The following is a 25,918-nucleotide window of genomic DNA, read 5'->3' as shown; positions in this document are numbered from 1 at the left end:
GGATTACAAAGAGAGCATGGCAAGAGAGGCGTCTTTAATTGTTATTGAGAAAGGGCAATTTACTAACAAGAGAAATGGGTCTTCTCTTTAACGTTGCTTTAAATGGCCCTGCAGCTGTTCGCCCACATTTATTAAGTGTTAGAAGTATAGCACGATTATCTCAAATATTCAAGGGAAAACACACGCCCGGACAAGTTCCATTCTGCACACTGCATGCACAGTACGAGTCATAATATAAGTTCAGCAGCAAAGCACAACTGGTAATATAATGAATTGACAATGCACAGCCACCCTTATTGACACAAATACATTGACAATGTACAGCTACTTTCGCAAAGTAATCTGGTACACAATGTTTTACAAAGAGATCACAGTATTTATTAAAAAATTGTGCACACTTTACATATGCACGTTAGGCATGATCAACATGCCATGTGCCTGCAGGATGTGATAGCATGCTCCCAATTTGTGTGCTTATAAGCACAGGAGCATAAGCAAGCAGCAGGTACAAAAAAAAAAGTCTCTTAACAAGCGATATGCGCAACTAGGGTACAGGAACCAGCCACTCGAATGTATCAGCAGCTCTCTACTGGCCCTCCCTCAGCTTCATCACTCTTTCTTTGGTGAAGAGCAACTTCATAATATAGCTGTAACAAAGAAAAAACAAAAGCAAGAATGAGCTCCAGGCATGCCATTCAAGCCATCACAAAACACAGCTCTATCTCGGCATTTATTTAACTAGGTAGATAACGCCATAGAGTCCTGGTGAGTTAAATGACAAAGAGCCATAAAGGAGACTATACTCAATCCTGGGAAGTTATAAAAGTGGGGAGCTGCGATGTCATGGCGCTCTTGACCAAATCGACGCACCAAACCCACCAGCGAATTCCCAGCGTAAAGAAAAAAAAAGCATATGTACAGTAACAGGAACTTAAACTTGGAAAGCCTGAACATGCACATGACTGTGTTTAGATGTTTGAGAACGGTGCAGGGAATGCATACAGACCTTCCAAGAGTATCACGCAAGTTGTCGTGTTAAATTTAATTCAAGGGCTAACATAATTAGGGTTCATACACGAACTCAGAGATGTGCGTTCAAAAACAGATATCTGGTATAGCATTTGTTCTGGGGAAACATGTTCCATTTTTATCAATTGTGCCGATAGTTGTGAAATTTTTGAGACGTTAAAATGACATTTCAGAAGAAGGGCCGGAAACGGCGAGCGGGCTGCTCACTGAGCTACGGCCAATTAAGGAAGGCTGAAGTGTATAATCCACAAGATAGATGCATAACGAATTTAGCCTTTGGGCAGCTTGAAGAGCCCCGACAACACTTGTTGAGTGTGGTCAGAAAACGGTGTCGATTGGTAGTCGAGACTCCCGAGACCACGCGTGTGAAATTTTAGGCGCAGCACAAGCCCTAGAATTCACAATAAATCCTTGAAGTTGGCCATTTGGCTTTCTCTTCTTTCAATAAATGATGCCACATACTCAAAATCATTGTACCACAGGGCAAAGTATCATGCCATTGGAAGATTTGAGCATGGTGCGTTCGAGAGTCACTGGGGCGACCGTGGGAGGCCGCTACTTGTCCACACGTGCATGCACGATCACACTCGGAGGAAAAAAAAAAAGAGGAAACGTGCCCATGATTGCAAGGCACACGCGATGTACTTTCCTACCCTTTGCCATACCCCCCTCCCCCAACCCCCTGTTTAGCTTCCAACACTTAGATCAGAACGAGAAAAAAGAAAAAGCATTTGCAGCATGTGACAAAGAGCTCACTCAGTGAATTCGTTCCATGGCAACTTGGAACAGTGGTGCAGGGCCCCTTTAAGGGCGAATGGACAAGAAGAACAGGTGTGCAACTACTACTGCCCTTCGCTCGGTCATTTTTAAAGCACACTCCCCCAAGTTTTGCAAGAAAATACCAAGGCATTCTAGAAGTAATACAAAAATATATCATTTTACTATTTTTATTTTTTGAAAGAATATTTGTGAAAAATATTCTGCATGTAAAATGGTGAAATCTCTTTTGGTTATAACATGTGCCCAGCATATCCTGAACCAAAATAATAATTTTAGGCATGACCATTCCTTAGTTAAAAATTGAGATGTTCGATGACTAGAATTTTAGGGCTTTTCGCTTAGAAAAATATGTTTGCAAAAATACAATTCTGGTGGCAACATTACAAATTCACTTCAGAATGGGTGCATGCTATTGAAGAAGAAATCGCAAAAGTACGCACTTGATAGCTTCAGTGGTTACAGAGAAATTTTTTTCCCGACAAATTAAGAGTTTGAAGAAAACGTCACTTGAAGCTTGAGCTACTTCGGTGCAGACACAGGATCAGGTGCGTTAGAGGCTGTTTTGAAATTATTTCTACTGCACGTAAAAACGTGCCACTTCGTTAAAGCACATGTCAGTAATGCTGAATTACCGTGCTATGAAAACTGAAAAATTGCATTTTCAGTTGATATTGCCCTCCATCGTTCTTTAATATCGCTCGCATTAAGCTTTTTCAACCACCATAAACTACACTCACTGAAAGCAAGCTGATCACGCAAGACACTTCTTGAACAAGGCTGGTTACCTTTTCCATTCAAGAAACTGTCAAACACACCAATGACAGCAACTTAGATGTCGCAGCCTTGATGTGTTTATTTCAGGGACATCAAGGGCTGAGCCTAGGTAACACGCAGCATATAGCCAATGTTAAAGGGGCCCTGCAACACTTTTTGAGCATGGCCACTGTTAACCTAATTGTTAGCGCAATGTGACCTCCCCAAGGCGTGTGCTTGAGATATTTTTCACTAATAAATATTGATGTTACAAAAATTAGGGCAAATCTGTGCCTTTTGACTCCAGCAGCTTCCAAGAAAATTGTAGCCTCATGCAATAATCAGATTTTTATTCCTATCTAAGTATACTTAGACCTTCGCTTGACACAGCAACTATGTAAAGAAATTAAGAAAAAATATTGAAGCACTCACTTCCTGAATATAGATGGTGCATACTGTGCCAGATACATGGTGAGCAAGATAGGATTCTCAGAAATCCAGACCTCGTCCATCTTATTGGCTATGGCAACAGCCATAAGTCGACTACACCGCTCAGTGGGCATGAGCCGAGACTTAGGGGTGTCCTTCATGTTGTACAGCTGCAAAGAACAAATACAGTTGAGTCAAATACATACAGGGGCTTATGGCTCATAAGTACTGCTATGCGCACAAAACAGCAAAAGCACAAGCACTGCTGATATCACTAACGAGGTTCTCATGCAAGACGGTTCCATGCAGCACCTTCTCACCCTCAATCAGGCCCATAGCCAGGATTTTTTTTTCGAGGGCGGGGAACACCTGTTAAAGAGCTTGAGACTGTATTTTTAATATTTACTCTCTTTAAAACACCTCCCTCCACGCAAATTTCCTGGTGGAGGTAGACCAGGTCCCACGCCCCCCCACCTTGTTTAAGGGCCTGCCCTCAATACTAACACAGCATTACAGGTATGTAATTTTCTGCATAGGTATGATAAATACAGGCATGAACTTTCTGATCAGAAAAAGTGCTGGCAAGCATCATGTCGCTCTGCATAACTGATATGTAACATGTCTATTAACCCTTTGCGGGTCATTGTTGGGACCCTACCAACAAGGTGACCACAGCAGCTCATGATTAGGTGCTGCCCAACAAGTTCTTTCAAGGTTGACTCATGCACATGTTCTCTCATTGCATTAGGCGTTATCTTTAAACGAGCAAGTAAAATTTTATGACTTCATCTTTAATTTCCTTAGTTTTGCACCAGTAAGAACAGAAGGTGGCGAAACATTCCAGACTGCAAAGGGTTGAAGTACTTGCTACGAGGAACCAGCTTTGATACCCAAATCTGGAAGAGTCGTGATGTCGCAATAAAGTGCGAGAGAGCTCTACTTTTGCAACCTTTAATGCGAGCAGCACTTGACGTTTTTTTTTATACACAATGTCACCATACTTTGTCGACATTCTGCTTCATGCCTCGACATTCTGCTCCATCATGTCGAAAATTTCAAGCCCAAAATTGATATGCTAAATATATTTGGGCTTCTTGCCCTTATCATTTGCTAATGGTCATTGTTGCGATCAAGAAGTAAATGCCAGAAGCACACATTGCAAATGTTCAAGAAATTGAACTAAGAATTAAATTAATAGGTCAGTTCCCTTTCCGGTGTCTTCGAAAAATTGGGGGACCCTTAAGTTTTGCTTTCAAGAGTATAAGAAGCTAGAGATATTCCGTTTTTAGTGCATACTTCAAACGTATGCGAAATGAAACCTCCAACTTGCTATGCACCCACTACATTTAAGGGTGCAGCAGTGTGTGTGCCTTTTGTAGTGGGTGACTGGCATTAAACTATAAAGTCGTTATGATAATCCCATGTTCTGACACCCGATGACAATGTACGCTTGTACCACACATTATTACGTCAATATTTCATGTTGTATTGTGAAGCATGTATACAGGACGCATGTGTTTGTAAGGCACGAAATTTACTTTCACTGAATTTCCAAGAAGAGGAAGTTATTTTCACTGTGTTCACAAGCAGAGGCGTGGCTGTGTGGTAGAACGCCCGCTTGCCACACAAACGACCTGGGTTCGATCCCCACTCAGACTCAGAATTTTTATTATTTTATCTATATATTTCTCAATTTATCTTTGTTATTTATGAAGCTAAAGGGATGAAATTTGGTGCACAGATGTCATTTCTTGTGCTGATGTCACAACTGAAAGCTGTTTTGAGCTATCTAATGTAACTTTTGAGTTACAACACTTGATAGACTCCTACTCTGACCCCAAAATTAATTAGCTAATTATACACAAGTTTATCAAAATTTTTGCATAAGGATATTTACAAGGGTCCATTTTGTGCCGTAGTGCTATTGGATTATTTTTAATGTTTAAGTAAGCACGCAACATTTTTTTTTCTGAAATGTCCTGGACATATTATTATCTTACCAACAACTTTTACAAAAAGCTCATTACAAAAGTCTGTATGATGTGCACACAAATATGAACAGCTTTACGGCACTCATAAATGTCTCAAAATCTAAGTGCAGAAACGAAATGGCTATAGCCTCGATTGATTTATACGTGGGGTTTAACATCCCAAAACCACCATACGATTATGAGAGACGCCGCAGTGGGAAGCTCCGGTGATTTCGACCACCTAGGGTTCTTTAACGTGGATCCAAATCTGAGCACACAAGCCTACAACAATTTCGCCTTCATCGAAAATGCAGCCACCGCAGCTGGAATTGGATTCCGTGGCCTGCGGGGCAGCAGCCGAGTACCTTAGGCACTAGGCTGCTGCGGCGGGGCTCGGCTATAGCCTAATTTGTTGTGAAATGGCACAGAGATGACTGACAGCAACTGCTCAAAAAATTAAACCTGAGAAAATGAAGCTCAAAGAAATTGGAGCTAGAAATGGATAAAACAGAACTCTGAAGAAAGCTGACTTTATGTTTCATTAGAGAAATGCATCTTTGTGGCTATCTTGAGCTCCAATCTGTCCTCTTCATGATGATGCCAACTTGGTGGCACTGTGCCAAGGGAAAGCTGCCAATTTGCATTTTGCTATGCCCGATTTTCACAGCTTTTGACGACAGCCCACCAGTAAAATGCTTGTTTCTCAACTTCTATGACTTATTTTGATCTAAAATCACACTATGATGTAGAACATGGTCTCAAGATAACAAAAAAAAAATTAATTGAAAAACTGAACATTTTGACCAAATTTACGATTCCCATTGCCGCGTCCCCCCTTAGGACACCTAGCATGATGTGAAGTCTTCAGTGAGGTTCGCTTATCTAAACACAAGACAGCTTGCCCGAGGCACTTTATTCTTGTTAATAATAATACCTAATGTTTTGCATCCCAAGCTCATGATATGATTATGAACATTGTCGAGGTGGAAGGACACAAATTTCAACTATCTGGTGTTCTTTTACGCACACTGAAATCGCACATTACGCAAGCCTTAACCATGTTGCCTTCACTGAATTGCGACCACCGCGGTAGGAATCGAACCCTTGACCTTTGGGGTCAACAGCGAAGCACTGTAACCACTAATTCGCCATCATGGACATTTTATCCCCGTTAATGCAAGCTCTATTTTACAATGATAGTGCTAACCAATATTTTCCTTCTTACATTCACTTTGCATTTTATGCCTATGACACCTGCTACGACGTATTCAATTATTCAATGTTGGGCTTAACACAACCCACGGAAACAGAATAGTCTGATGACACAGGGTAGCCAACCGGTCTAAGAACTGGCTAACTTTCATGTCCTTCTGCTTATTTCTTTCTTCCTAGTCTGATAATGGATTCTAATATGCTTATTCTCAAGGGTAGCTGCACTTTGAAGTGGTGCTTACAACAGCTTTATGTACCACTTTATGAAGGTAAAAATTTAAAAAAGTCATAAAGAATATCCTGGCAATGGTAACTTGAATGAAGAGAGGCACCCACCTTGCCAGGGGTGGCAGTAAATGCACGCTCCCGGATGCGTGAAAAAACTGGTCCTGGACAGGCAATAGTGACGTCTAATCCTCCTAGGATCACACCTTCCAGGCGCAAGCACTCAAAGTAGCCCTGGAGATGTAATTGGCAACCTGTTAATACTACGACTCATGCTGCACGATGCTTAAAGCAGTAGCCAGACAGTTCACAAACAAGCAGCTCAAGCATATAAAAAGTGCCTATAGGAATGAGAAAGTAGCTCAGCAAAGTCTCGGGAAACATGGCCCACCGTAACCTACTAGACATACACATGCCTACATACACATGGGAACAAATCGAAGCATAACATTTTGATATTACTCATGTCGTTACATTTTGCCCTCAGATTTTTGCCTATAAGTACCCATAAGGCTAAAGCTTCATATCGGCAACCCATAATTTTGTATTGATCACCAAAAATTGCTGAAAAAAGCACACACAGTAGCTTTTAACAGTCAATCAGAAAGTAATAGCTCTTCACCATAATTTTATGCACAACACCAATGTTGGGAAACATTCACTTCATACGTAACAATAGTTATCACTATGCCAGTATAAGAATTTTTTCATATATATGATGTCTGCGTAGCAGCAGTGAGGAATCTTGTAGTAAAGATAAGTCTGTTCTAAACAAGCAGAATAACAATGCAGTTTATGCAAGTTTGTGAGCTCGACAATTGCCTTTAAGTGGAAGCACTTCTCGACAGGCTTGCTATTCACCACTAACTTTTGTAACAGACTTTGCCTATTTGTACACAACTCATTTTAGAGTTGTCAGTCGTATTCCTACTTTCACACAAGTTTTGAGTTATTTGACTACTCTACTTTCCTTCTTCCAATCAGCTTCAATTTCTATTTCCTCCTTCTGAAAGAGCACACAGGCACTGTGCCCCTCTCTATGGCAGTTGGGAGCACACTTCCTACCCCTTTCACTATGCATCTTCTATGTGTGTGTTGATACCATATAGAATATCTTACATACCTGAAGTGCGTGCTTGGAACCAGTGTAGGTGGCTGAGAAAGGTGCACCTGGCAAAAAAGAATTTTTACATACTCAACTAGGAGCAATAGTCAGAACAACAATGATATCATATTGCTATTTCTTCACTCTGTGCAGCTTCATTATTAAGATCAGTAAAAAGGAAAATGTCATATTGATTGTAGCACAATGATTAAACACAAACATTTTCTTAGAACTGTTTGGAGTTGCCAAAGGCATGACTGAACGAATATTGTGCATGTGGTCTATTTTCACGTATCGTGAGGATACCACTAAGATAATGTTTACTCTCCATGAATGAAGGGGGAGGGAAAATGTATTGCATAACTATGTTCAGCCGGTGACAGGAGATTCGCTATTTTCTTTTGTAAACAGTATTCATTAATCACCCCTAATAAACAAATGTGTGATTCTCATAGTTATCACCATAGGTGTTGTGGAGCCTTGAGAAGAGGTCCCTTGGCCCACACCAGGGTTCTCAAACCAACCTCAGCCAGCGGGCCACAGTCATGATATCCAGTCCCGCACGAGCCAGGGCAGTAAAGAAAATTTGGAGAGGTGGGGTGTGGAGGACGTGGAGGACAGCTATTGATAGTAATATCTGCCATCTGAACCGATTGGATCAGTATTAGTCGAGAACGAGTATTAAAGAGTTAATTGTCTCTTGATTCTAAAAAAGCATGCAAGCCTGATGAAATACGCACACCTTTTTTGCAGTGTTATGCGGAGTGGATATTTTACTACTTGTAAGTTAATTTTCAAAAGTCCGTTTGCCCTAGTTCAGTGCCATCCGACTTGTGCACAGCTGTAGCTGAACCCTGTGTTTAAGCAGGGTGATCGGTTTTCCGTCAATAATTATCGCGCCGGGTCACTCGCATCCATCTGCAGCAAAATATTATAACCTGTAATTGTCAAGCATATCGTCTCGCTCCTGGAAAATAAAAATTACCGCTATCATTATCTGCATGACTTTAGGATAATGTCTGAACTACAACACATCATATTGAAATTATCCACAGACTTTGTGACAGCTTTAGCTATGAATGAGCAAACTGATGTCATCTACATAGATTTCGCTAAGGCCTTCGACAAGGTGCCTCGCAATAGATTACTGAATAATCTTTGCTGTGTTAGACTCTGCCAACTTCTAATTAATTGGATTAAAGCTTATCTAAATGACAGGAAGCAATTTATTAAGCTTGCAAACTATGTCTACTTCACTAGAAGTGTTTTATGGAGTACCGCAGGGCTTGCTTCTTGGGCCCTTGTTTCTGATATGTGCCAACGATATCGCAGATAAAGCAAAACCTCACGCAAAGCTCAAACTGTTTGCTGATGATTGTTTAATTTACGCACAAGTGAGCGGTAGGAAGCACCAGTTGAATACTGTTACACTTATGGCATGAATATTCGGGGATAGACATCAATTATTCGAAATCTGCCGTTACCCTGATTATTAGAAAAAAACGCCATAATTCCATTTGAATATTGTATTAGGAATCGTACCTTGTTGACAGTTGATGCATTTAGGTATCTAGGCCTCACAGTAATGAGCAACCTAAAGTGGCATACACATATTTATAACGCTTGCTCTAGGGCTTCCCACAATTTGTGCAAGAAATAAACTGCAGAGTATGGACAAAGAACTTCTTGCTTTTAAAACTTTTGTACAGCCGATACTGGAACATGCCAGTATTGTCTGGAGTCCCCACCAGAAAGTGCTCGTAAATAAACTTTAGCATATACAACAACTTGCAGCTCGCTTTATATGCTCAAGATATAAGCAGAACGACTCAGTCACAGGAATGCTACAGCTCTGATGTGGAGATGCTGCACGAACGCAGACTTAAGAATAGATTAGTTTCTTTTTCAATAAATGGAAGGCAAGTTCAAAATTAACAGCATTGACTATGTACAACAACCTGGGAAACGCAAGAGGGCAAACCACACACGAGTACTACAACCTTACTTTGCGCGAACGAAGATGTCTCGTTATGCTTTCTTCCCCGGTGTAATCGAAGAGTGCAATGAGTTGCCGAGTAATATAGTCAATACGGTTAATGTTAACGAATTTCTGCACTTACTTGATTTACATTTATGTGACTTACTATAAAGATTATTGCAATGCTTATCTGTTGTATTGGGAATTAAGGTGTGTGTGTTCCTTTGGATATTACAGAGCTTTTATGGGTTTGTACGACTGCATAACTGGTTTATCGTTGTGAGATGTATAGTTATGTGCCTACTTTGTTTGTACAGTGTGTTGTACCTTACCTGTAATGACCCTCAATAAAAGATTGACAGTATTCCTAAACACATATCCTGTGAAATCCACCGTATGTGCACAGAAGAGTTGAAGAAAAAAGGCACTTACCCAGCTTTCCAGCCGTGCTGCTGGTGACAACAACATGACCTTGCACATTCTTTTCCTTGAAGTACTTGACAACAACCCGCGTAAGGGACACAGCACCAAAGACATTGCAGTCGAACATCTCCTTGTCAATCTCGACAGGAATCTCCTCAAAGGAGGCACGCTGACTGCGCCCGGCATTGTTGACCAGTATGTCCAGCTGCAGAGAAGAATGAGATACCTCCATACTACAACAGACAAGTAACTGCCGGGAAAGCGAATACAAACCCTGCCGAAACGGTCCAAGACCTTCTGGAGCTGCTCACTGTGTGACGAGAAGTCGCAAATGCTGAATGGGAGTACAAGGACTTCAGTGCCTTTTCCTTTCCCGAACTCTATAAAAGTCAAGCAAGTTGGGCAGTGTCACCTAAAATGGGTAAAATCTCGGCCGAGCTTTGTTATTTAATGAGTGTATTTAGCACAGCGCACTGAACCAAGTTGAACCATCATCGAGGCTAACAAGTGCAGCTGTGCCTAGCACCACCAGTATCATTATACGCACACAAATTTCACTGAAAAGACTGCAGAGGATCTAAGAATGGCAAACTGGGCATGTTGGTTGATCATATTTGAAGTGTAAGGCGCAACGAGAACAATGGACAGAGGAATGACTACACACACAGCAGCTTTGTGTGTGTGTACCTCCCTCTGTCCGTTGTCATCGTTACGCCTTATACTTCATATACTGTGAAGAAGATAGCAATCGAAAAACATCAAACTTATAAAAAATTGCTGCAGATCTACAACACCGAAAAAAAAAAAAATCTAGCTTATGGGAAGTTTCTGCTACACAACAATAATTGTCGTCTACTTCGACTACTTTTCTCGCCCCATCACAATGGTTACAGTAGTTCGCGGTCACAAATGCAGAGTACATTATCAGGGTGACATAGCAATCCCGACAGAAAAGTGGCCAGCGCCAGGTTTATTTTCAAGAACAGAAACATGAGCAAGTCAGATGACGATTATTGTTGTGTAGCAGAACTATTCCCCGAATACTCCATTTTTTCTTAGAGTGAAAGATGATGAGGCGAAGCAGTGTGCATTGGATTGTCACCTATTTTGTTCTGGTTAACAGCCTTTTATTTTAGGGGCGAAGCTCCTTAAAGTGGCACCCGTTCGTCCCTCGTCGTCGTAGTGTGTAACAAGTGTTACATTTTGACGTGCAAGGTGGTGCCGGTGGGAGATTTCTCCTGTGCTTTGTTGGACAATAAAAAGTTCGCGGCGTGCGCGTTAACTAAAAGCCGAATGCTCCTGTCTCTCATTCCCCATTAGCAGTCATTGGCATGTTCTAGTAGGAAACGTTGGTAGAAGTAGAAGTGTTAAAAGCAGACTTCTGCTGTCTCTCATTCCCAGTAGCAGCCATTATTTACCTCCAAGGTAGTGCCTGGTGAGATTTCTCCTGTGCGTGATTAAACAATAAAAAATTTTTGTTCAAAACGCCGTTGTATGATGAAATAAACCAACGAAAGACGCCAGATGTTTTCTAAAAGCAAAACGAAGAGACGCCAGATGTTTCTAAAGCAAAACAAAAAGAAGATGCCAGCTGCTTAACGAAAGACGCCAGGTGTTTTTTAAAGCAATGGTTTTAGAATCAAAACCATATCGATACAGGTTTGTAGTTGCCGATGCTCGTCGCCGTCGGTGTGTGCTCGTATGGTACATTGAACACTATCTGACACGAAAAGGTTGCTATGTTATACTCGCTGGGCGTAACTTGCTTGGTTTTAGAAAGGTTTCGCGAGCGTTGGGCCGCAGTGCCATGAATACAGTGAACTAGTATATACCATGAACTCGAGGTGGTTAAAGGTTGGAAGTAGACCCGAAGCGCAAGCCGTAAGAAAGTGTGCGTGCGCTACCTCTCGTTTAATCCTTGGAATGTCCGCTGGATGGCGATGCTTCTACATGGGAAATATATGACGAAAAGATGCGAGATGGTGGTACTTAGAGTGTTGAATAGATGGACGAACGGACACACAGACAGATGCATAGATGGACGCAGGGGCGGACGCACGAACAGACGCATGCACGGACGGGCGGATGGACGCATGGACGGTCACACAGGCAGAAGGAAGCAAGAACGAATGGACGGACGAATGCTTCGCCCCACTCTCCATCATTCACTCCGTGGATATGCTGCCATTTTTTGTTCCTGTTAACCTTTTGTTCTGTCATATGCTTTAATTGTTGGGTGGTTAAATGTCTGTTTTAATGGGGTTGTGGCCCTTTATCTTGTTTGTTCTGGTTAACAACCTTTCAATAACGCTGTTGTACAGATCTGTTTGTTCACATGCTGTTTGCATTGCCGCTTTTATGGTGTTGTAGCCTTCTATTTTGTTTTGGTTAACAGTGTCTTATTTTGTTCGTGTGAACCTTTTGCTCTGCGACATGCTTTAATTGATAGTTGGTTAAATGTCGATGTTTGTACACTGTCATGGCCTTTTATTTAGTTAATTTTTTTTAACCATGTGCACGCTCTGCAGACGGCATTGCACACAGATGTCTTGCAGCTGACTTAGTCTAGGCATTACAATCAGCTTCGACAACAACGGTTTTCATATGACCTTGAGGTGCTTCAGCTTTAAGAGGTACTTACGTCAGCTTGACAATACATGCACACAAACACCCGCTTCTATACACTACGAGGGGATAGAGTGCAGGAATTGTATAATCTTCCGTATGCTTATGTCAAGACTAGAGCACTTTCGAGTTAATTCATAACATTCAGTTTTATTTTATAAACATTATGATGCATTTTTTGTTCTCTTTTGAAAGCAATCCATAGTAAGGAAATTGCAGCAAATGTGTGAATTACAGTGACGGAAAAAGCTTTTGTTGAAGAACTTAGCAAATTTATGGGTTTATAAGTGAAATAGATGTGTCAACTTTAAAGTGTTGAAAGATAGTTTTAGCTGTAATATTTTCTACCTGTGTGCCAGACTTGGCGGCATTGATTTTCTAGATTTGTTGGCAATTATTGAAAGTAAATGTAAGTCAGCGCTGCTTTCGAGCATCTTGTGTATCGTCTGAATTTTGCACTCTCATTTTTCCTATTATAAACTAAGTGTGGCCAGCTAAGCTAGAATTGAGTGCTAACGAGCAATTGCTTTCCTTTTTTTTTAAATTGACATTTTACGGAGTGTGCGAGCACTGAAGTATGCATAGGCAGAAGAAAAATGTATGCTTGGGGATAGAGGATTTTCTTTGGCTGATCTCCTTCCTTCACAGACATGGTTCTATCTCGAAACTAGATCATAATATGCATAAACCACAAGACCTCTAAATAAGGAATTGCACACACAGTAACATCAAGCAGGTGCGAAAAAGGAACAAAAAATACAAGCAGTCTTACCAAGGCAGTGGTTTTTCACATGCTCCAAGTTGTCCAAGTTGGTGCCAGAAAGGACTAGGCATGATCCTACCTTGGCCAGCTCATATGCAAGGTACTCGCCAATTCCACTAGATGCACCTGTGATCCATATCACTTTGCCTTTCAGGGTTGCTGCAATTCAAAAAGCAACGAAGCACTCTTGCGTCTCATCCGCCACTAATCAGTTCGTGATATTCAACTCATTCAGCGTTTCTATCTAGGCAAGCATTAAAAGCGAGAACCGGCTCGGGTCGCAGCTGATGTACTGTGCACGACACGCCCCCTTCCAGTCCATACTTTTCCAATTTTTTTTATTTATTCTGTTACACTAGTTACTTTTACGCCGTATTCGTGGACCCAAGATAATATTGCGACTACGAATCGCTTATTGATTTCGTTTGTAGTTGCACTACCGTTGCGCGCTCGTCTGCACTGAATGTTCAGTATGAGGTACTCTAACCCGCTCGACAGACGCACTTCGTGCAATTGAAATGAGCGCGCGTTTTTTTTTTTTTTTTTCGTTTTCAAGGCTACAACTGACGCACTTGGAAGACTTTCCTGTCATTACCACACAGACGTGCGAATATGCGAAGGACTACGATGTGAAGGAAGCAGAAAGTTGTCCGGGCAGTGTTTTGACATTGCAACTAAAGCTCTCCGAAAAGGGTTTCAACGCATCGCAGATCGGGAAACTGCTAGGCGGCGGCCCGAAAAGCGGGTCATTGAAAAGCCCAGGGTGACCACGAGGAAAAACGCGTGCATTAACGGCGCGTCGACATCGAGAAAGGTTCATCTACTTGACGTAGTTCGGGCACTCACCTATCGAACGTCCGAACTTGGACCTGAACAGGAGCGTGAGGTCAGCGTCGGCAATTTTCAGCCACGCAGTAAGAGCCATGAGCCACGGTAAAGCCACATACAGAACCCACATCAAGCAGCCCGCCATGTCACAGGTAGAGCGTTGAACGGCTGAAGGTCAGTCCACACTGCAGGGAAGAGATGAGGCGCGAAAGTGAAGAGCCGTGAACAGCTCGCACAGTCACAATCCCGCACAGCTTGACACCCGCGAAAGCGGTTGGCGGCGCAGCTGTAAATTCACGAGGCGCTCCGAAAGCAATCACCATGCAATCATAAACTGCGGAGAGAATAAACGGGCGAGGGAAACAGCCGTAGTTGTAAGTGGACGACTAACACAGGTGAAGAGCAGTCAGTGCTGATATCTGCGAAGGGCGTGCGCACACGGTGAACGAGAGTCGCGTCATGTCGCGACCGCTGCGACTTCGGCTTGTGGGCAGCGAGAGCGGCAACGGCAGCTTGCATTTCCCGCTACCCTCTCTCAAAACTCTCTTCCTCTCCACCGAAAGAGAAACTCTCTGCGCGCGTCTTTTGAATCATTCAGTGAGGTCAAGGATCATTGTATCGAACTTAGACGCTATCATTCACGCGGCGTGAACGCGACATTGTTAGTACTTGTTCACCATTACTTTGCCGAGTGAACTAGCGCATTACGAACAAATTCTGCTTCCAGAGCATATCGACCGTTTCAGTTTTGATTACAAGTAGCAGTTTTCATTTATTTCGTTCTGGGAGGTGCCCCGCCGCGGTGGCCTAGTGGCTAAGGTACTCGGCTGCTGACCCGCAGGTCGCGGGATCGAATCCCGGCTGCGGCGGCTGCATTTCCGATGGAGGCGGAAATGTTGTAGGCCCGTGTGCTCAGATTTGGGTGCACGTTAAAGAACCCCAGGTGGTCGAAATTTCCGGAGCCCTCCACTACGGCGTCTCTCATAATCATATGGTGGTTTTGGGACGTTAAACACCACAAATAAATTCATTCTGGGACGTATTAGGGATGGATATATCTTGCTTTGTGCTTATCATTCACCCCCCCCCCTAAAAAGATAGTAATTAAAATAAAGCGTGGATACATTTCTTGTTCGGCTTCAATATCGTTATTTCAGCGTGCGTTGTGTATTGTTGCGCAGCTAGGTAGCGCTGTTGAAAGCTGTGTGTTACTTTCGGTCAGCTGTGGCGTAGCCAAGGGGGTGTGGTTGAGGGGGGGGGGTCAAGATCTTCGTTCATTTTTTTCAATTTTTTTTTCTTGTTTACATAGACGCGCACACATACAAACGTAAGCACGAACATACAGAAAATATGTTGGAACATCCCCAGCCATCCCCATGCAAAAAAAAAAATGGCAACGTCCCTGTCGGTCAGTTTATACCCTAAAACGGAGGCGTCAAGTCGTACAACGAAATTGCGTATGCTGACACGGGGTGGCCCGTGCTAGAGTGTACCAGAAGTCTTCCCGTGCACCCCGCCCCCGAAATTTTTTTTTTCGCCATGGCATAGAGAGGAAAAAATGAACATTTCAAGGGGGCGCCCTCTTCCTAAATCAAAAAGGTGCCCCCCTCCTCTCTTATGCCCGACCCCCGAAAAAAAAATTCCGCCATATCCACGAAGTGAATGATGATGAGTTGGCGAAGCTCCGGAGGTAAACCTGGTAAACCATGAATCCTCTGTACATTTTGCCCACTCGATTTTATTACATCGCTCCCCCTAGCGTACGTCGCCGCACTAAATCGAACGATTGCCTTCAACCAATGACACGCGCCATATGTGACATCATTCCTATTTTATAAGATCTCGCGTCTTTCATCAACTACAAGTACCGCTTTCTAGTTTATAACATCTTGCCTCTTTTTATCATCAGCTACAAGTACCACCATCTAGTAAACACTACAAGAACTAAACGAGAGGTGGCTACATACAGGAGACGGTACCGCCATCTAGTGAACACTGCAAGAACTAAACTAGGTGTGGCTACATACAGGCTACAGGGGACGCACGGCCCACGCCCTAAGGAGCTTCGCCCCTAAAAACTTTTTGGCTACGCCCCAGCTGACAACGCCTGAATACGGGGTCCCAGGCCCTACTATCATGCACTGATACATCTTTAAAAGAGGGGTTTGAAATCTCGCTAGATCAAAAGCGAGATACAGTGCACTACTGCGCGTATATACAGTTCCAGCAAATTGTCAATCCTCGAGCGCAGGTCACCTGCCCCTCTTTGACCCCGTACTGGGAATCGAACCAACAACCTTGCTCCCAATAGCGAAAAGACGCTTCCTGGCAAAGCAACGGCGCAACGCGTATCTCGACTGGAGAGGAAAATCGCGCCCGTCTAGCCTGCAGTGTCCTTGGCCCGTTCAGAGAAGGAAACAAGGCGCCGCCTCATGTTTGCGTTGTCATCAGTTATGCCACTCTTATTTCCTTGCCGCTCCATTGTGAATGTCTCGTTTCCCCAGATTGCAAACTGCGCGACTTACCCAGGCACGTACGCGACAAAGAGGCGAGCCACAGGCCGCTTGTACTGCGACCTCCAATTTGCAGCTCCGTCCTCCGCCCAAGGATATGCGCGTGGAGTCAACCGTCCGTTGCTTCAAGGTCATGCATACCGAGTGGCTGTCGCTTGCACCCTTTCTTTCTCGGTGGAGAGATTATCTCTCAGTGATACGAGGCTGTGGTGTTCTTGATACTCATGATTACGATCAGCGATAAATATCGGTAAACACAGCGGGCTTAGCGCTCGTAGAACCAACTGCCTTCGCCAACCGAGAAAAACGTATACGTTTTCTTCTGTAGTCCTTTGGTTTGATCTCGAGAAAATAGACAGGGACATGGACGGAGAACAGAATGCCTATGGGGGAGAGGATGGCAGAGTTTAGAGTGCGGAATAATAGTACACTCTAACAGTAACTATACTTCGTGGAGTTTAACGTCCTAAAATGACACTTCAGAGTGAAGTCAGCCACATTTTCATGCAGTGCTGTCAGAAGACAAAACTGTGACTGTATGTGATGACGTATACCTGTAACCAACTCCATATATGACGCTACTTCTGCACAGGGCTCCGCCGTCAAAGTTTTCACGTGACGTCACAAGCAGGCTTTCTGTGCTGGGGGTCCAAAGATGGCGTGAACCGTGACTGTTTATCTCATTAGAGAGTGGAAGTGCAGAGCAGGACATGGATAAAGTGAACTAACACGGAGCCGTTTGGTCTGCGCGTTCTTTTGTGTTCTCCCCACTTTTTTGCTGTTCGTGAGCTGCGACGGCGCACTGGTGATTTATGCGAATATGATTTCATCGTTTGAGCTCAAGCAGCATCTCAACCAGCTGGGAGCCCTAATATGGCGGCCACGGTGACGTCAAAGAAAACTATGTGCGCAGGGTTCTCCTTTAGGAGGCGGCCAAGTTAAAGCCCCCGTGGCTTTGGGCCAAGTCTCACATCAGCGCCACCCTCTTTCTGGTAATCGAGTCCGAAATAATAATAATAATGAAAAAAGCTAGCACATGAATAGATTCAAAAAAGAAAATAAAGCCATGACGGGCTTCTCACGAAAGGCGTCATTGATACCCGGCGATATTCCCGGCCATTGGGAAGTAAATTTTCTTAAGAACGCAGCATCCACAGCCGCTATTAACGTCAAAAATAATTCTTAATCATAACCTTGCGCATTAAAAAATGACCTGAAATGTCTGACTGAGTAAATTTATATATATATTGTCACGGGCTAAGTAGATGCCTGAGGATGACGACGACGAAGTGCTGAACGGGAACGTGCTCGGACTGCAGCAGCGTCGTACGCATTAGCTCGCCAGTATATTCGCCAGTACACATTTGTTCATCAGTGTATACTTTATTCCCCGTAACATCTTTGGTGGAAGGTGCGGGGTACCACTCGCTATACAGCCCAACGAGCTGGATCTTCGCAGCGGACGGCGCATTGCAGCTACCACGATGACTGACCAGGCTACTCAATGTCAACAAGATCCGTCAGCCCCGCAGCCGATCGTTGTGGTGCAACCTCGTGACCCAGGTCCATTCAACGGCACAAGTGGCATAGACGTCGATGACTGGCTTGTTCAATATGAGCGCGTCAGCAGCAGCAACCATTGGGGTCCAACGCTTATGCTGGCGAACATCATCTTCTACTTGCAAGGCACGGCAAAACTCTGGTACGAGACACATCAAGAAGAGTTGACTAGCTGGGACGTCTGTAAGCAGAAATTGCGCTATCTATTTGGGAAACCCATCGGACGTCAAGTGGCCGCAAAGAAAGAGCTTGCGACTCGTGCCCAGACATCCACGGAGCCGTACATCGCGTACATCCAGGACGTGTTGGCTTTGTGCCGCAAGGTCGACAAGGACATGCTCGACGAGGACAAAGTCGGACACATCCTGAAAGGAATTGCGGATGACGCCTTCAATTTTCTCCTGTGCAAGGACTGCTCGACGGTGGAGTCGGTCATCGAAGCATGTCGTCGCTTCGAACAGGCAAAAAGTAGGCGCATAGTTCACCGATTTGACCGCCTTCCCAACACGGCGGCTACGTCCTCTTGCGAAGATTTGCCCACACTACACCAACCACCAGCGCCAGAAAACGTCACCAGAATAGTTCGTCGGGAACTCGAGGCCATGGCTCCCGCTATGTCTAGCGTCAGCGCGCCAGGACACAACCTCGGTGCTGTTTCAATGATACAGGCCGTGGTTCGCCAAGAGATCGCGAATATGGGCATTTCGCCACCTCATCAAAATGCCTCTGCTACTTCCAGCTCGGCTCCAGTCGTTGCGGCTGCCACTCCGAACCGCACGTTCGCGCCACGACGAAACCCAGCTGAATGGCGCACTCATGATGATCGGCCCATATGTTTTACGTGCCATCGGATAGGACACATCGCTCGCCATTGCCGCAGCCGGTGGACCTCATCACCTCGACCGAGCTTCTATGATTGGCGGCCTCGCTCTGAACGTGCACCTTATGCCCCGTCCTACCGTGCTGAGACAGGTGCAGAGTATAATCCAGAACGTCGGACCAGCCGCTCGCCATCGCCCGTGCGTCGTCAGTCCCACTCGCCCCAACCCCGCCGTTCTCGGTCTCCGTACGACCGTCGCTCGGAAAACTAGCCGGTGCAGCCCCCGGAGGTGACGCTGCATACACGACTTGGACTGCAAATCCTCTGATTACTCCCGACCAGCGGTGCAACCTCCTAACAATTCTCGTTGATGATTTACCTATAACGGCTCTTATTGATACCGGTGCACAAATATCTGTGATGAGCTCAGACCTCCGCCGCCGCCTCAAAAAAGTTCTGACGCCTGCGATTGCACCTACCGTTCGTACCGCGGATGGGAGTACTCCTGCTGTGCTTGGAATGTGCACTGTGCGATTAACAATTTCTAAGCATCAAACTTCAGTTCTGTTCGCTGTACTGGAAAATTGCCCTCATGACCTAATCCTTGGACTCGACTTTCTGACTTCACACGCTGCGCTCATTGACTGTTCCAAAGGTCTTCTTCAGCTCGAACTACCATCCTTTTCGGAGACCGTCTCTACCAGCCCACCTCGTCTACGCTCTGTCGATTTCCTTAGACTTCCGCCGCAAGCCGCAGTCCAAGTCCAACTCTCGCCATATCCTGCAGTACCCGATGGTGATTATGTTGCTGCCCCGATTTCTGACGTCGCCATGACACGCAATGTTGCACTCCCCAACACGGTGGTTACCGTTAAGGACAACCGAACTTCGTTTCCCGTCCTCAATTTCGGCCTCTCAGCGCAAGTTATTCCTCGCGGCATGTCACTTGCGCATCTTACACCACTGGTCGACCACACAGTTTCCGCTCTAACCACCAATTCGCCACCCGATTTTTCATCAACGTCGTTCTCGTCACGTTCCTGTTCCGACCTTTTCAAGCCAATGCTATCTGACAAGCTCACCTCTGAACAAGTCTCTGCTTTCTGCCGTGTGCTTGCTCCTTATCAGGACATCTTTGACTTCGGCGACCGTAATTTGGGCCAGACATCTGTAGTAACCCATCGCATCGACACCGGTGACGCTCGACCCATTCGCCGACGACCCTACCGTGTGTCAGCCCCGGAGCGTGCTATTATACAGCGAGAAGTCGATAAAATGCTTGATAAGGGCATAATCGAACCCTCATCTAGTCCCTGGTCCTCACCCGTGGTACTTGTTAAAAAGAAGGACAATAGCTGGAGATTCTGTGTTGATTACCGCCATCTCAACCATATTACCAAGAAAGATGTCTATCCCCTACCGCGCATAGATGATGCACTCGATTGCTTGCACGGTGCCAAATATTTCTCTTCAATAGACCTTCGCACAGGCTACTGGCAGATCGCTGTGGACGACAAAGACAGAGAGAAGACGGCCTTCGTGACTCCTGATGGTCTTTATCAGTTCAAGATGATGCCTTTTGGATTATGCAATGCCCCCGCGACATTTGAGCGCATGATGGACTCTCTCCTTCGAGGCATGAAGTGGACCATCTGCCTCTGCTATCTTGACGACGTTATTGTTTTTTCGACTACTTTCGACGACCATCTTACCCGTCTGTCCGCAGTGCTTGATGTTTTTCGACGTGCCAACTTGCAACTTAACTCGTCCAAATGCCGCTTTGGGCAACGCCAAATTTGCGTACTCGGCCATCTTGTTAACGCTGCGGGCGTTCAACCAGACCCTGCGAAAGTCCGAGCAGTTCGCGACTTCCCCACACCCCGCTCAGTCAAGGACGTCCGAAGTTTTCTGGGACTGTGCTCCTATTTCCGTCGTTTTGTCGAGAAGTTCGCTGAAGTAGCCCGTCCTCTAACCTGCCTCCTCAAAACGGATGTCGCATTCACCTGGGGCCAACAGCAAGCAAACGCCTTCTCGTCGCTCGTCGACATTCTCACCAATCCACCAGTCCTAGCACACTTCGACCCATCTGCTGCTACGGAGCTTCGTACTGACGCCAGTGGCCACTGCATAGGCGCAGTGCTCGCGCAGCGGCAACAAGGAATGCACCGCGTCGTCGCGTATGCAAGCCGTCTGTTGTCGCGCTCGGAACAAAATTATTCCATCACAGAACGCGAGTGCTTAGCTCTCGTCTGGGCCATTGCGAAATTCCTACCGTACCTGTATGGCCGACCATTCTCAGTTATTACGGACCACCATGCGCTTTGCTGGCTCTCCTCACTCAAGGACCCTACGGGACGCCTTGGTCGCTGGGCGCTGCGCTTACAAGAGTACACTTTTTCCGTATCCTATAAATCCGGACAACTTCACAAGGATGCCGACTGCTTGTCCCGTTACCCAGTCGATCCCCCTGACACGAGGGAAGATGAGCAAGAGGCCCTCGTTCTTTCAATTACCGACTTCACCGACATAGCTGCTGAACAACGCCGCGACCCCTCTTTGCGTGCTATTATCAATGGTTTGCACTCTCCCCACCCTGACAACTCCTTACAACTGTTCGTTCTTCACAACGACATCTTGCACCGCTACAACACCCGCCCTGATGGTGCTGAGCTTTTACTCGTTGTTCCTGTGCATCTTCACTCAGACGTTTTGGCCCAGCTGCATGATGCCCCCTCCGCTGGACACCTAGGGGTGTCACGCACGTATGACCGCATTCGCCGCCGATTCTTTTGGCCTGGCCTCTACCGTTCTGTGCGACAGTACGTTGCGGCATGCGACCTCTGCCAGCGCCGCAAGACACCTGCTCTGAGACCTTCTGGTACCCTTCAGCCCGTTGAAGTACCAGATGAGCCATTTTTCCGAGTCGGCCTCGATCTTCTAGGACCCTTTCCCGTGTCGGCCACCGGTAATAAGTGGATTGCTATTGCTACCGACTACGCAACGCGGTATGCCGTTACACGCGCCCTCCCCACCAGCTGCGCTACTGATGTAGCCGATTTCCTTCTTAATGACATCATTCTGCGTCATGGTGTCATGGTGCTCCTCGTCAGTTGATCACCGACCGCGGCAGCTGTTTTCTATCTAAAGTAGTCGACGAGCTCCTGCGATCCTGCTCTACCCACCACAAGTTCACTACAGCGTACCATCCGCAAACCAACGGCCTCACGGAACGCCTCAACCGTACCTTGACGAATATGTTAGCGATGTACGTTTCCAAGGATCACAAAGATTGGGACATCCACTTACCTTTCGTTACCTTCGCATACAACAGTTCACGTCATGATACAGCTGGATTTTCCCCTTTTTACCTACTGTTCGGTTATGACCCGCCTTTGCCCATGGACACCATGCTCCAATCTGACGCCGCCTCATCGACTGCTTATGCTCGTGATGCCCTGGCCCGAGCTGACATCGCCCGCCATGTCGCCCGGGATCGTTTATGTGCCTCGCAGCTTAACCAAAAGAGTGCTTACGATCGCCGGCACCGCGACGTACAGTACTCTCCGGGGTCACTCGTCTTGCTGTGGTTACCATCACGTCGTGTTGGTCTCAGCGAAAAACTGATGTCCCGTTACGTTGGCCCCTACCGCGTCATACGCAAGGTCACCAGCGTGACCTATGAGATAGCTCCACTCCATACCACGTCAGTACCAGCTTCAGTCCCGACCGATATAGTGCACGTCTCACGGCTTAAGCCATACTTCTCACGCCCCGAGAATTGATCGCACCGGGACGGTGCTTCTGCCGCCGGCGGGTAATGTCACGGGCTAAGTAGATGCCTGAGGATGACGACGACGAAGTGCTGAACGGGAACGTGCTCGGACTGCAGCAGCGTCGTACGCATTAGCTCGCCAGTATATTCACCAGTACACATTTGTTCATCAGTGTATACTTTATTCCCCGTAACAATATGAGGCGAAATTGACTCCTCCTTTACACGAATAGGAGGGGAAGCACCGTCCCCCTGATAACCCACCCCCTCCTTCCCAAGAGTACACCCCTGTATGTAAGAGTTGGCTGTTGAGCCCGTTTACCCATCGAGGGTTCTTGGAAATAAAAACACTCAAGCCTTTTTTTTTTTAATTCTAAGACATTTACATTGATATGCACACCAATCGGCAACAGATGGTGACGCCTCTGTCACCATCCGATATATATGCACTGCTTCCTTGCATCTGTTTGCCCACTTATTTATTACGCGTGACCTTGCCTCGTGCGGTATACCCATGTGCACATCCTGATTTATTACGAAAGAAGGCATCGCCCCCCGTCTTGTTCTTTCGTTGCATTTCGTTGCAGGTGACACGATCGAAGAGGTTCGCGTGTGTTATGCAACATTGCGTGGCTCGAGGAGCAAAGGTTAAGTCACGAATGCTAATCAGTAATAGTTTTGTTTGACTGAAACCTTCAAAAGTGTTAGCGAGTATAGGCATGCGGCCGAATTTCTATGAATGGAGTTGTCCCGACCTCCTAGTGGCAGGTGTAGTTTTAATCCACGCTCCACTATGCGCTCCACCACAGATGCCATCACAATCGAAATTTTGTGCAAAAGTTATCCCCCTTGACCCCCCCCCCCCCCACACACACACGCACGCTTTGTGCACACACCTACGGTTACGAAAAAAAAATCTTTTAGAGAACTGGTAGAAGCACCAGTAATTAAAATTCTCATAGAACTGGACTTATCAAAATAAAATATTCATCCACATTTATCGTGTGATATATGCGCTGTACGAGAAAACTTTAGTATTTCACTGAATCGCGATGGACGAAGTTTTCTCTACAAACATATCTTGTCCCTGCTTCAAACCACGGTACTACTTGCCAATCGTCTGCTTATCTGTTACATTCAAGAAAAAAGCAAATGGCTCTTACATTCGGACATTGCAACAAATTAAAGATGTGGATAATGGTATTTGCGGCCACTTACAGTACCATGCAGCGGAATGCAGTGCAGACGCAGCAAGTAATTCGTTTTCGTTTAGCATATATATATTTCGTTTTGGTCTGGTCCCCGTGGCATCCGTTCTTTTTTTTCTATTATTGCAAGTTGTGTACGACGCCATGTAATAGTAATAGAGGTTTAACGTCTCGGCCGTGTCTAAACTATTCTGGAATGTCGATCTGAGGGATCATCGCAGGCAGGGTTGTATAAAGAAGTTTTTTTTTTTTCTATGGGGGCGCGGGGACGGGGGCTGGGCCCTCGTTGATCTAAAGCGGGGGCCGGGTAGGCAAATAAGCATTTTGCGCTATGCATGCATGGTGAAAAACAGTTTGTGTGTGTGTGGGGGGGGGGGGGGGTCATGGGCCGGAGTGCCACCCCCTGGTTACGCCACTGATCGTGAATGAAAGCGACGAAGCCGGTGCTCGATTTCTTGAAAGCAGCAAACTTGAACCGGCGATTACACTTAATGTGGTGTGATAACTGTGTAGTATGATTGTGTGTGAGTTCTCTTCTCTCTCTCTCTCTTCAACCATCCTTGAAGCTTCCCCACTCCTTTCCCCAGTGTAGGATAGTACGCCGGTCCTTAACATCCCTGCATTTCCTTTCTCTCTTGTTCATTTCTTTATTCCTTCCTCATTCTGATTACGTTGAAATTTAACGATATGGCGCATTCTGAAAGGGACGATAAACTTATAACACATTTGTTATAGACCTTTTCACAGCAGAGAGAAAACGGCGCCTTGCTGGGCTGCGAGCGGGAGTACAAAGGATGACGTCGAAGTCTCGGCAGTGCATTTTTAGGGGGTCACGCCCATTCGCGCTACTAAGAAGTGACTATGACGGCGCTCAGGGAGCCGTTTTTGCAAAGTACTGTATAACTTCGTAATTGTCCTCATAAAAGAACCAAGTTCGCGATGTAAGCGTGCTTATGTGCAATACCGTGTATGTATACTCACCACTGCAAGTTATACTCAGCGAGGTGCAGTGTAGCTGTCCTCAACCAGAAGGCGACAGGTGGACTCTGCATATATGCGTCACAAAGAAAACCGAAGGAGAGTTTTAATGAACTATGTTCGCATGCAGCACTTGTGCGGTTACGAACGTTACGGTTACATTTGTAAGTTGAAAAATATTCACTTTGATGTGCCAGATAATCGCAATAGCTAAAACGTATATTTCACGACGCGCAAAATAAATACCTGCCTTATTTGGTGCCACAGCGTCGCATACCTGATTTTAGAATTTAGCACTTAACAAATTACACATCGATGACTCGATCTGTGTTCGAAGTGCATGCCCCTGCGCACTGAACGTCCTCTTGAAATTGAAAAACACCCAACTTACGGTGCAAATGATCGCATTTTGATCACTTCTGGCGTTTTACGTTACCGAATTACGATACGATTATGCGGCAAGCTGTAGCTATTCGGTGACTCCAGGTTCATCAAGGCCTTACTGAACTTTTTGCTGGGCAATGCACTACATCGAATAGGTATAGTACTCTCCCTCTACACTTTCCTTTCGTTGAATTGTTTGTTTGTGTGAGTGTTGTCGCGCGTCTACTTTTCTCTTCGCTTTCCTTCCCACCTTTATTTCCTTTTCCCCCTCTGCTTAGTGCAGGGTAGAAAACCTAATGCAATATTTATGGTTGACCGGCCTGCCTTCCTCTCATTTTATTCTCTCTCTCTGTCTCCCTGACCACGTCGTGTTCTGTAACAAGTTCTGTTCTTGCTTTTCACACTCATTAAAATCCTGATACCACGACCAGGAATGAAACCTGTGACCTCTAGCTGCTTATCAGCATAGGCGTATCTATGCGGGGGGAGGGGGTCGAAGGGGCGTTGCCCTTCCCCCCGCACCGGAAAGAGTAAAGGGGGGAGGGCGGAGCCTTCTTCTACCC

General features: G+C 45.5%; 1 protein-coding gene across 1 annotated transcript; it reads right to left on the bottom strand.

Moving 5' to 3' along the window:
• Positions 1 to 355: 355 nt before the first annotated feature.
• Positions 356 to 14,596, bottom strand: LOC119176829 (dehydrogenase/reductase SDR family member 7). The gene is made up of 8 exons (XM_037428183.2): positions 14,139 to 14,596; positions 13,302 to 13,451; positions 10,178 to 10,284; positions 9,914 to 10,109; positions 7,522 to 7,568; positions 6,510 to 6,632; positions 2,995 to 3,161; positions 356 to 647 (listed from the first exon to the last, which is right to left on the bottom strand). Exons 1-8 carry the CDS (start codon positions 14,263 to 14,265, stop codon positions 587 to 589), a joined length of 978 nt encoding a protein of 325 aa, XP_037284080.1. The 5' UTR covers positions 14,266 to 14,596; the 3' UTR covers positions 356 to 586.
• Between the last annotated feature and the right edge of the window lie 11,322 nt (positions 14,597 to 25,918).

Source organism: Rhipicephalus microplus, chromosome 3, assembly GCF_043290135.1.
Source record: "Rhipicephalus microplus isolate Deutch F79 chromosome 3, USDA_Rmic, whole genome shotgun sequence".
Lineage (NCBI taxonomy): Eukaryota > Metazoa > Arthropoda > Arachnida > Ixodida > Ixodidae > Rhipicephalus > Rhipicephalus microplus.
The sequence above is the reverse complement of the archived record's forward strand: the minus strand, read 5'-3'. Positions and strand labels throughout refer to the sequence as shown.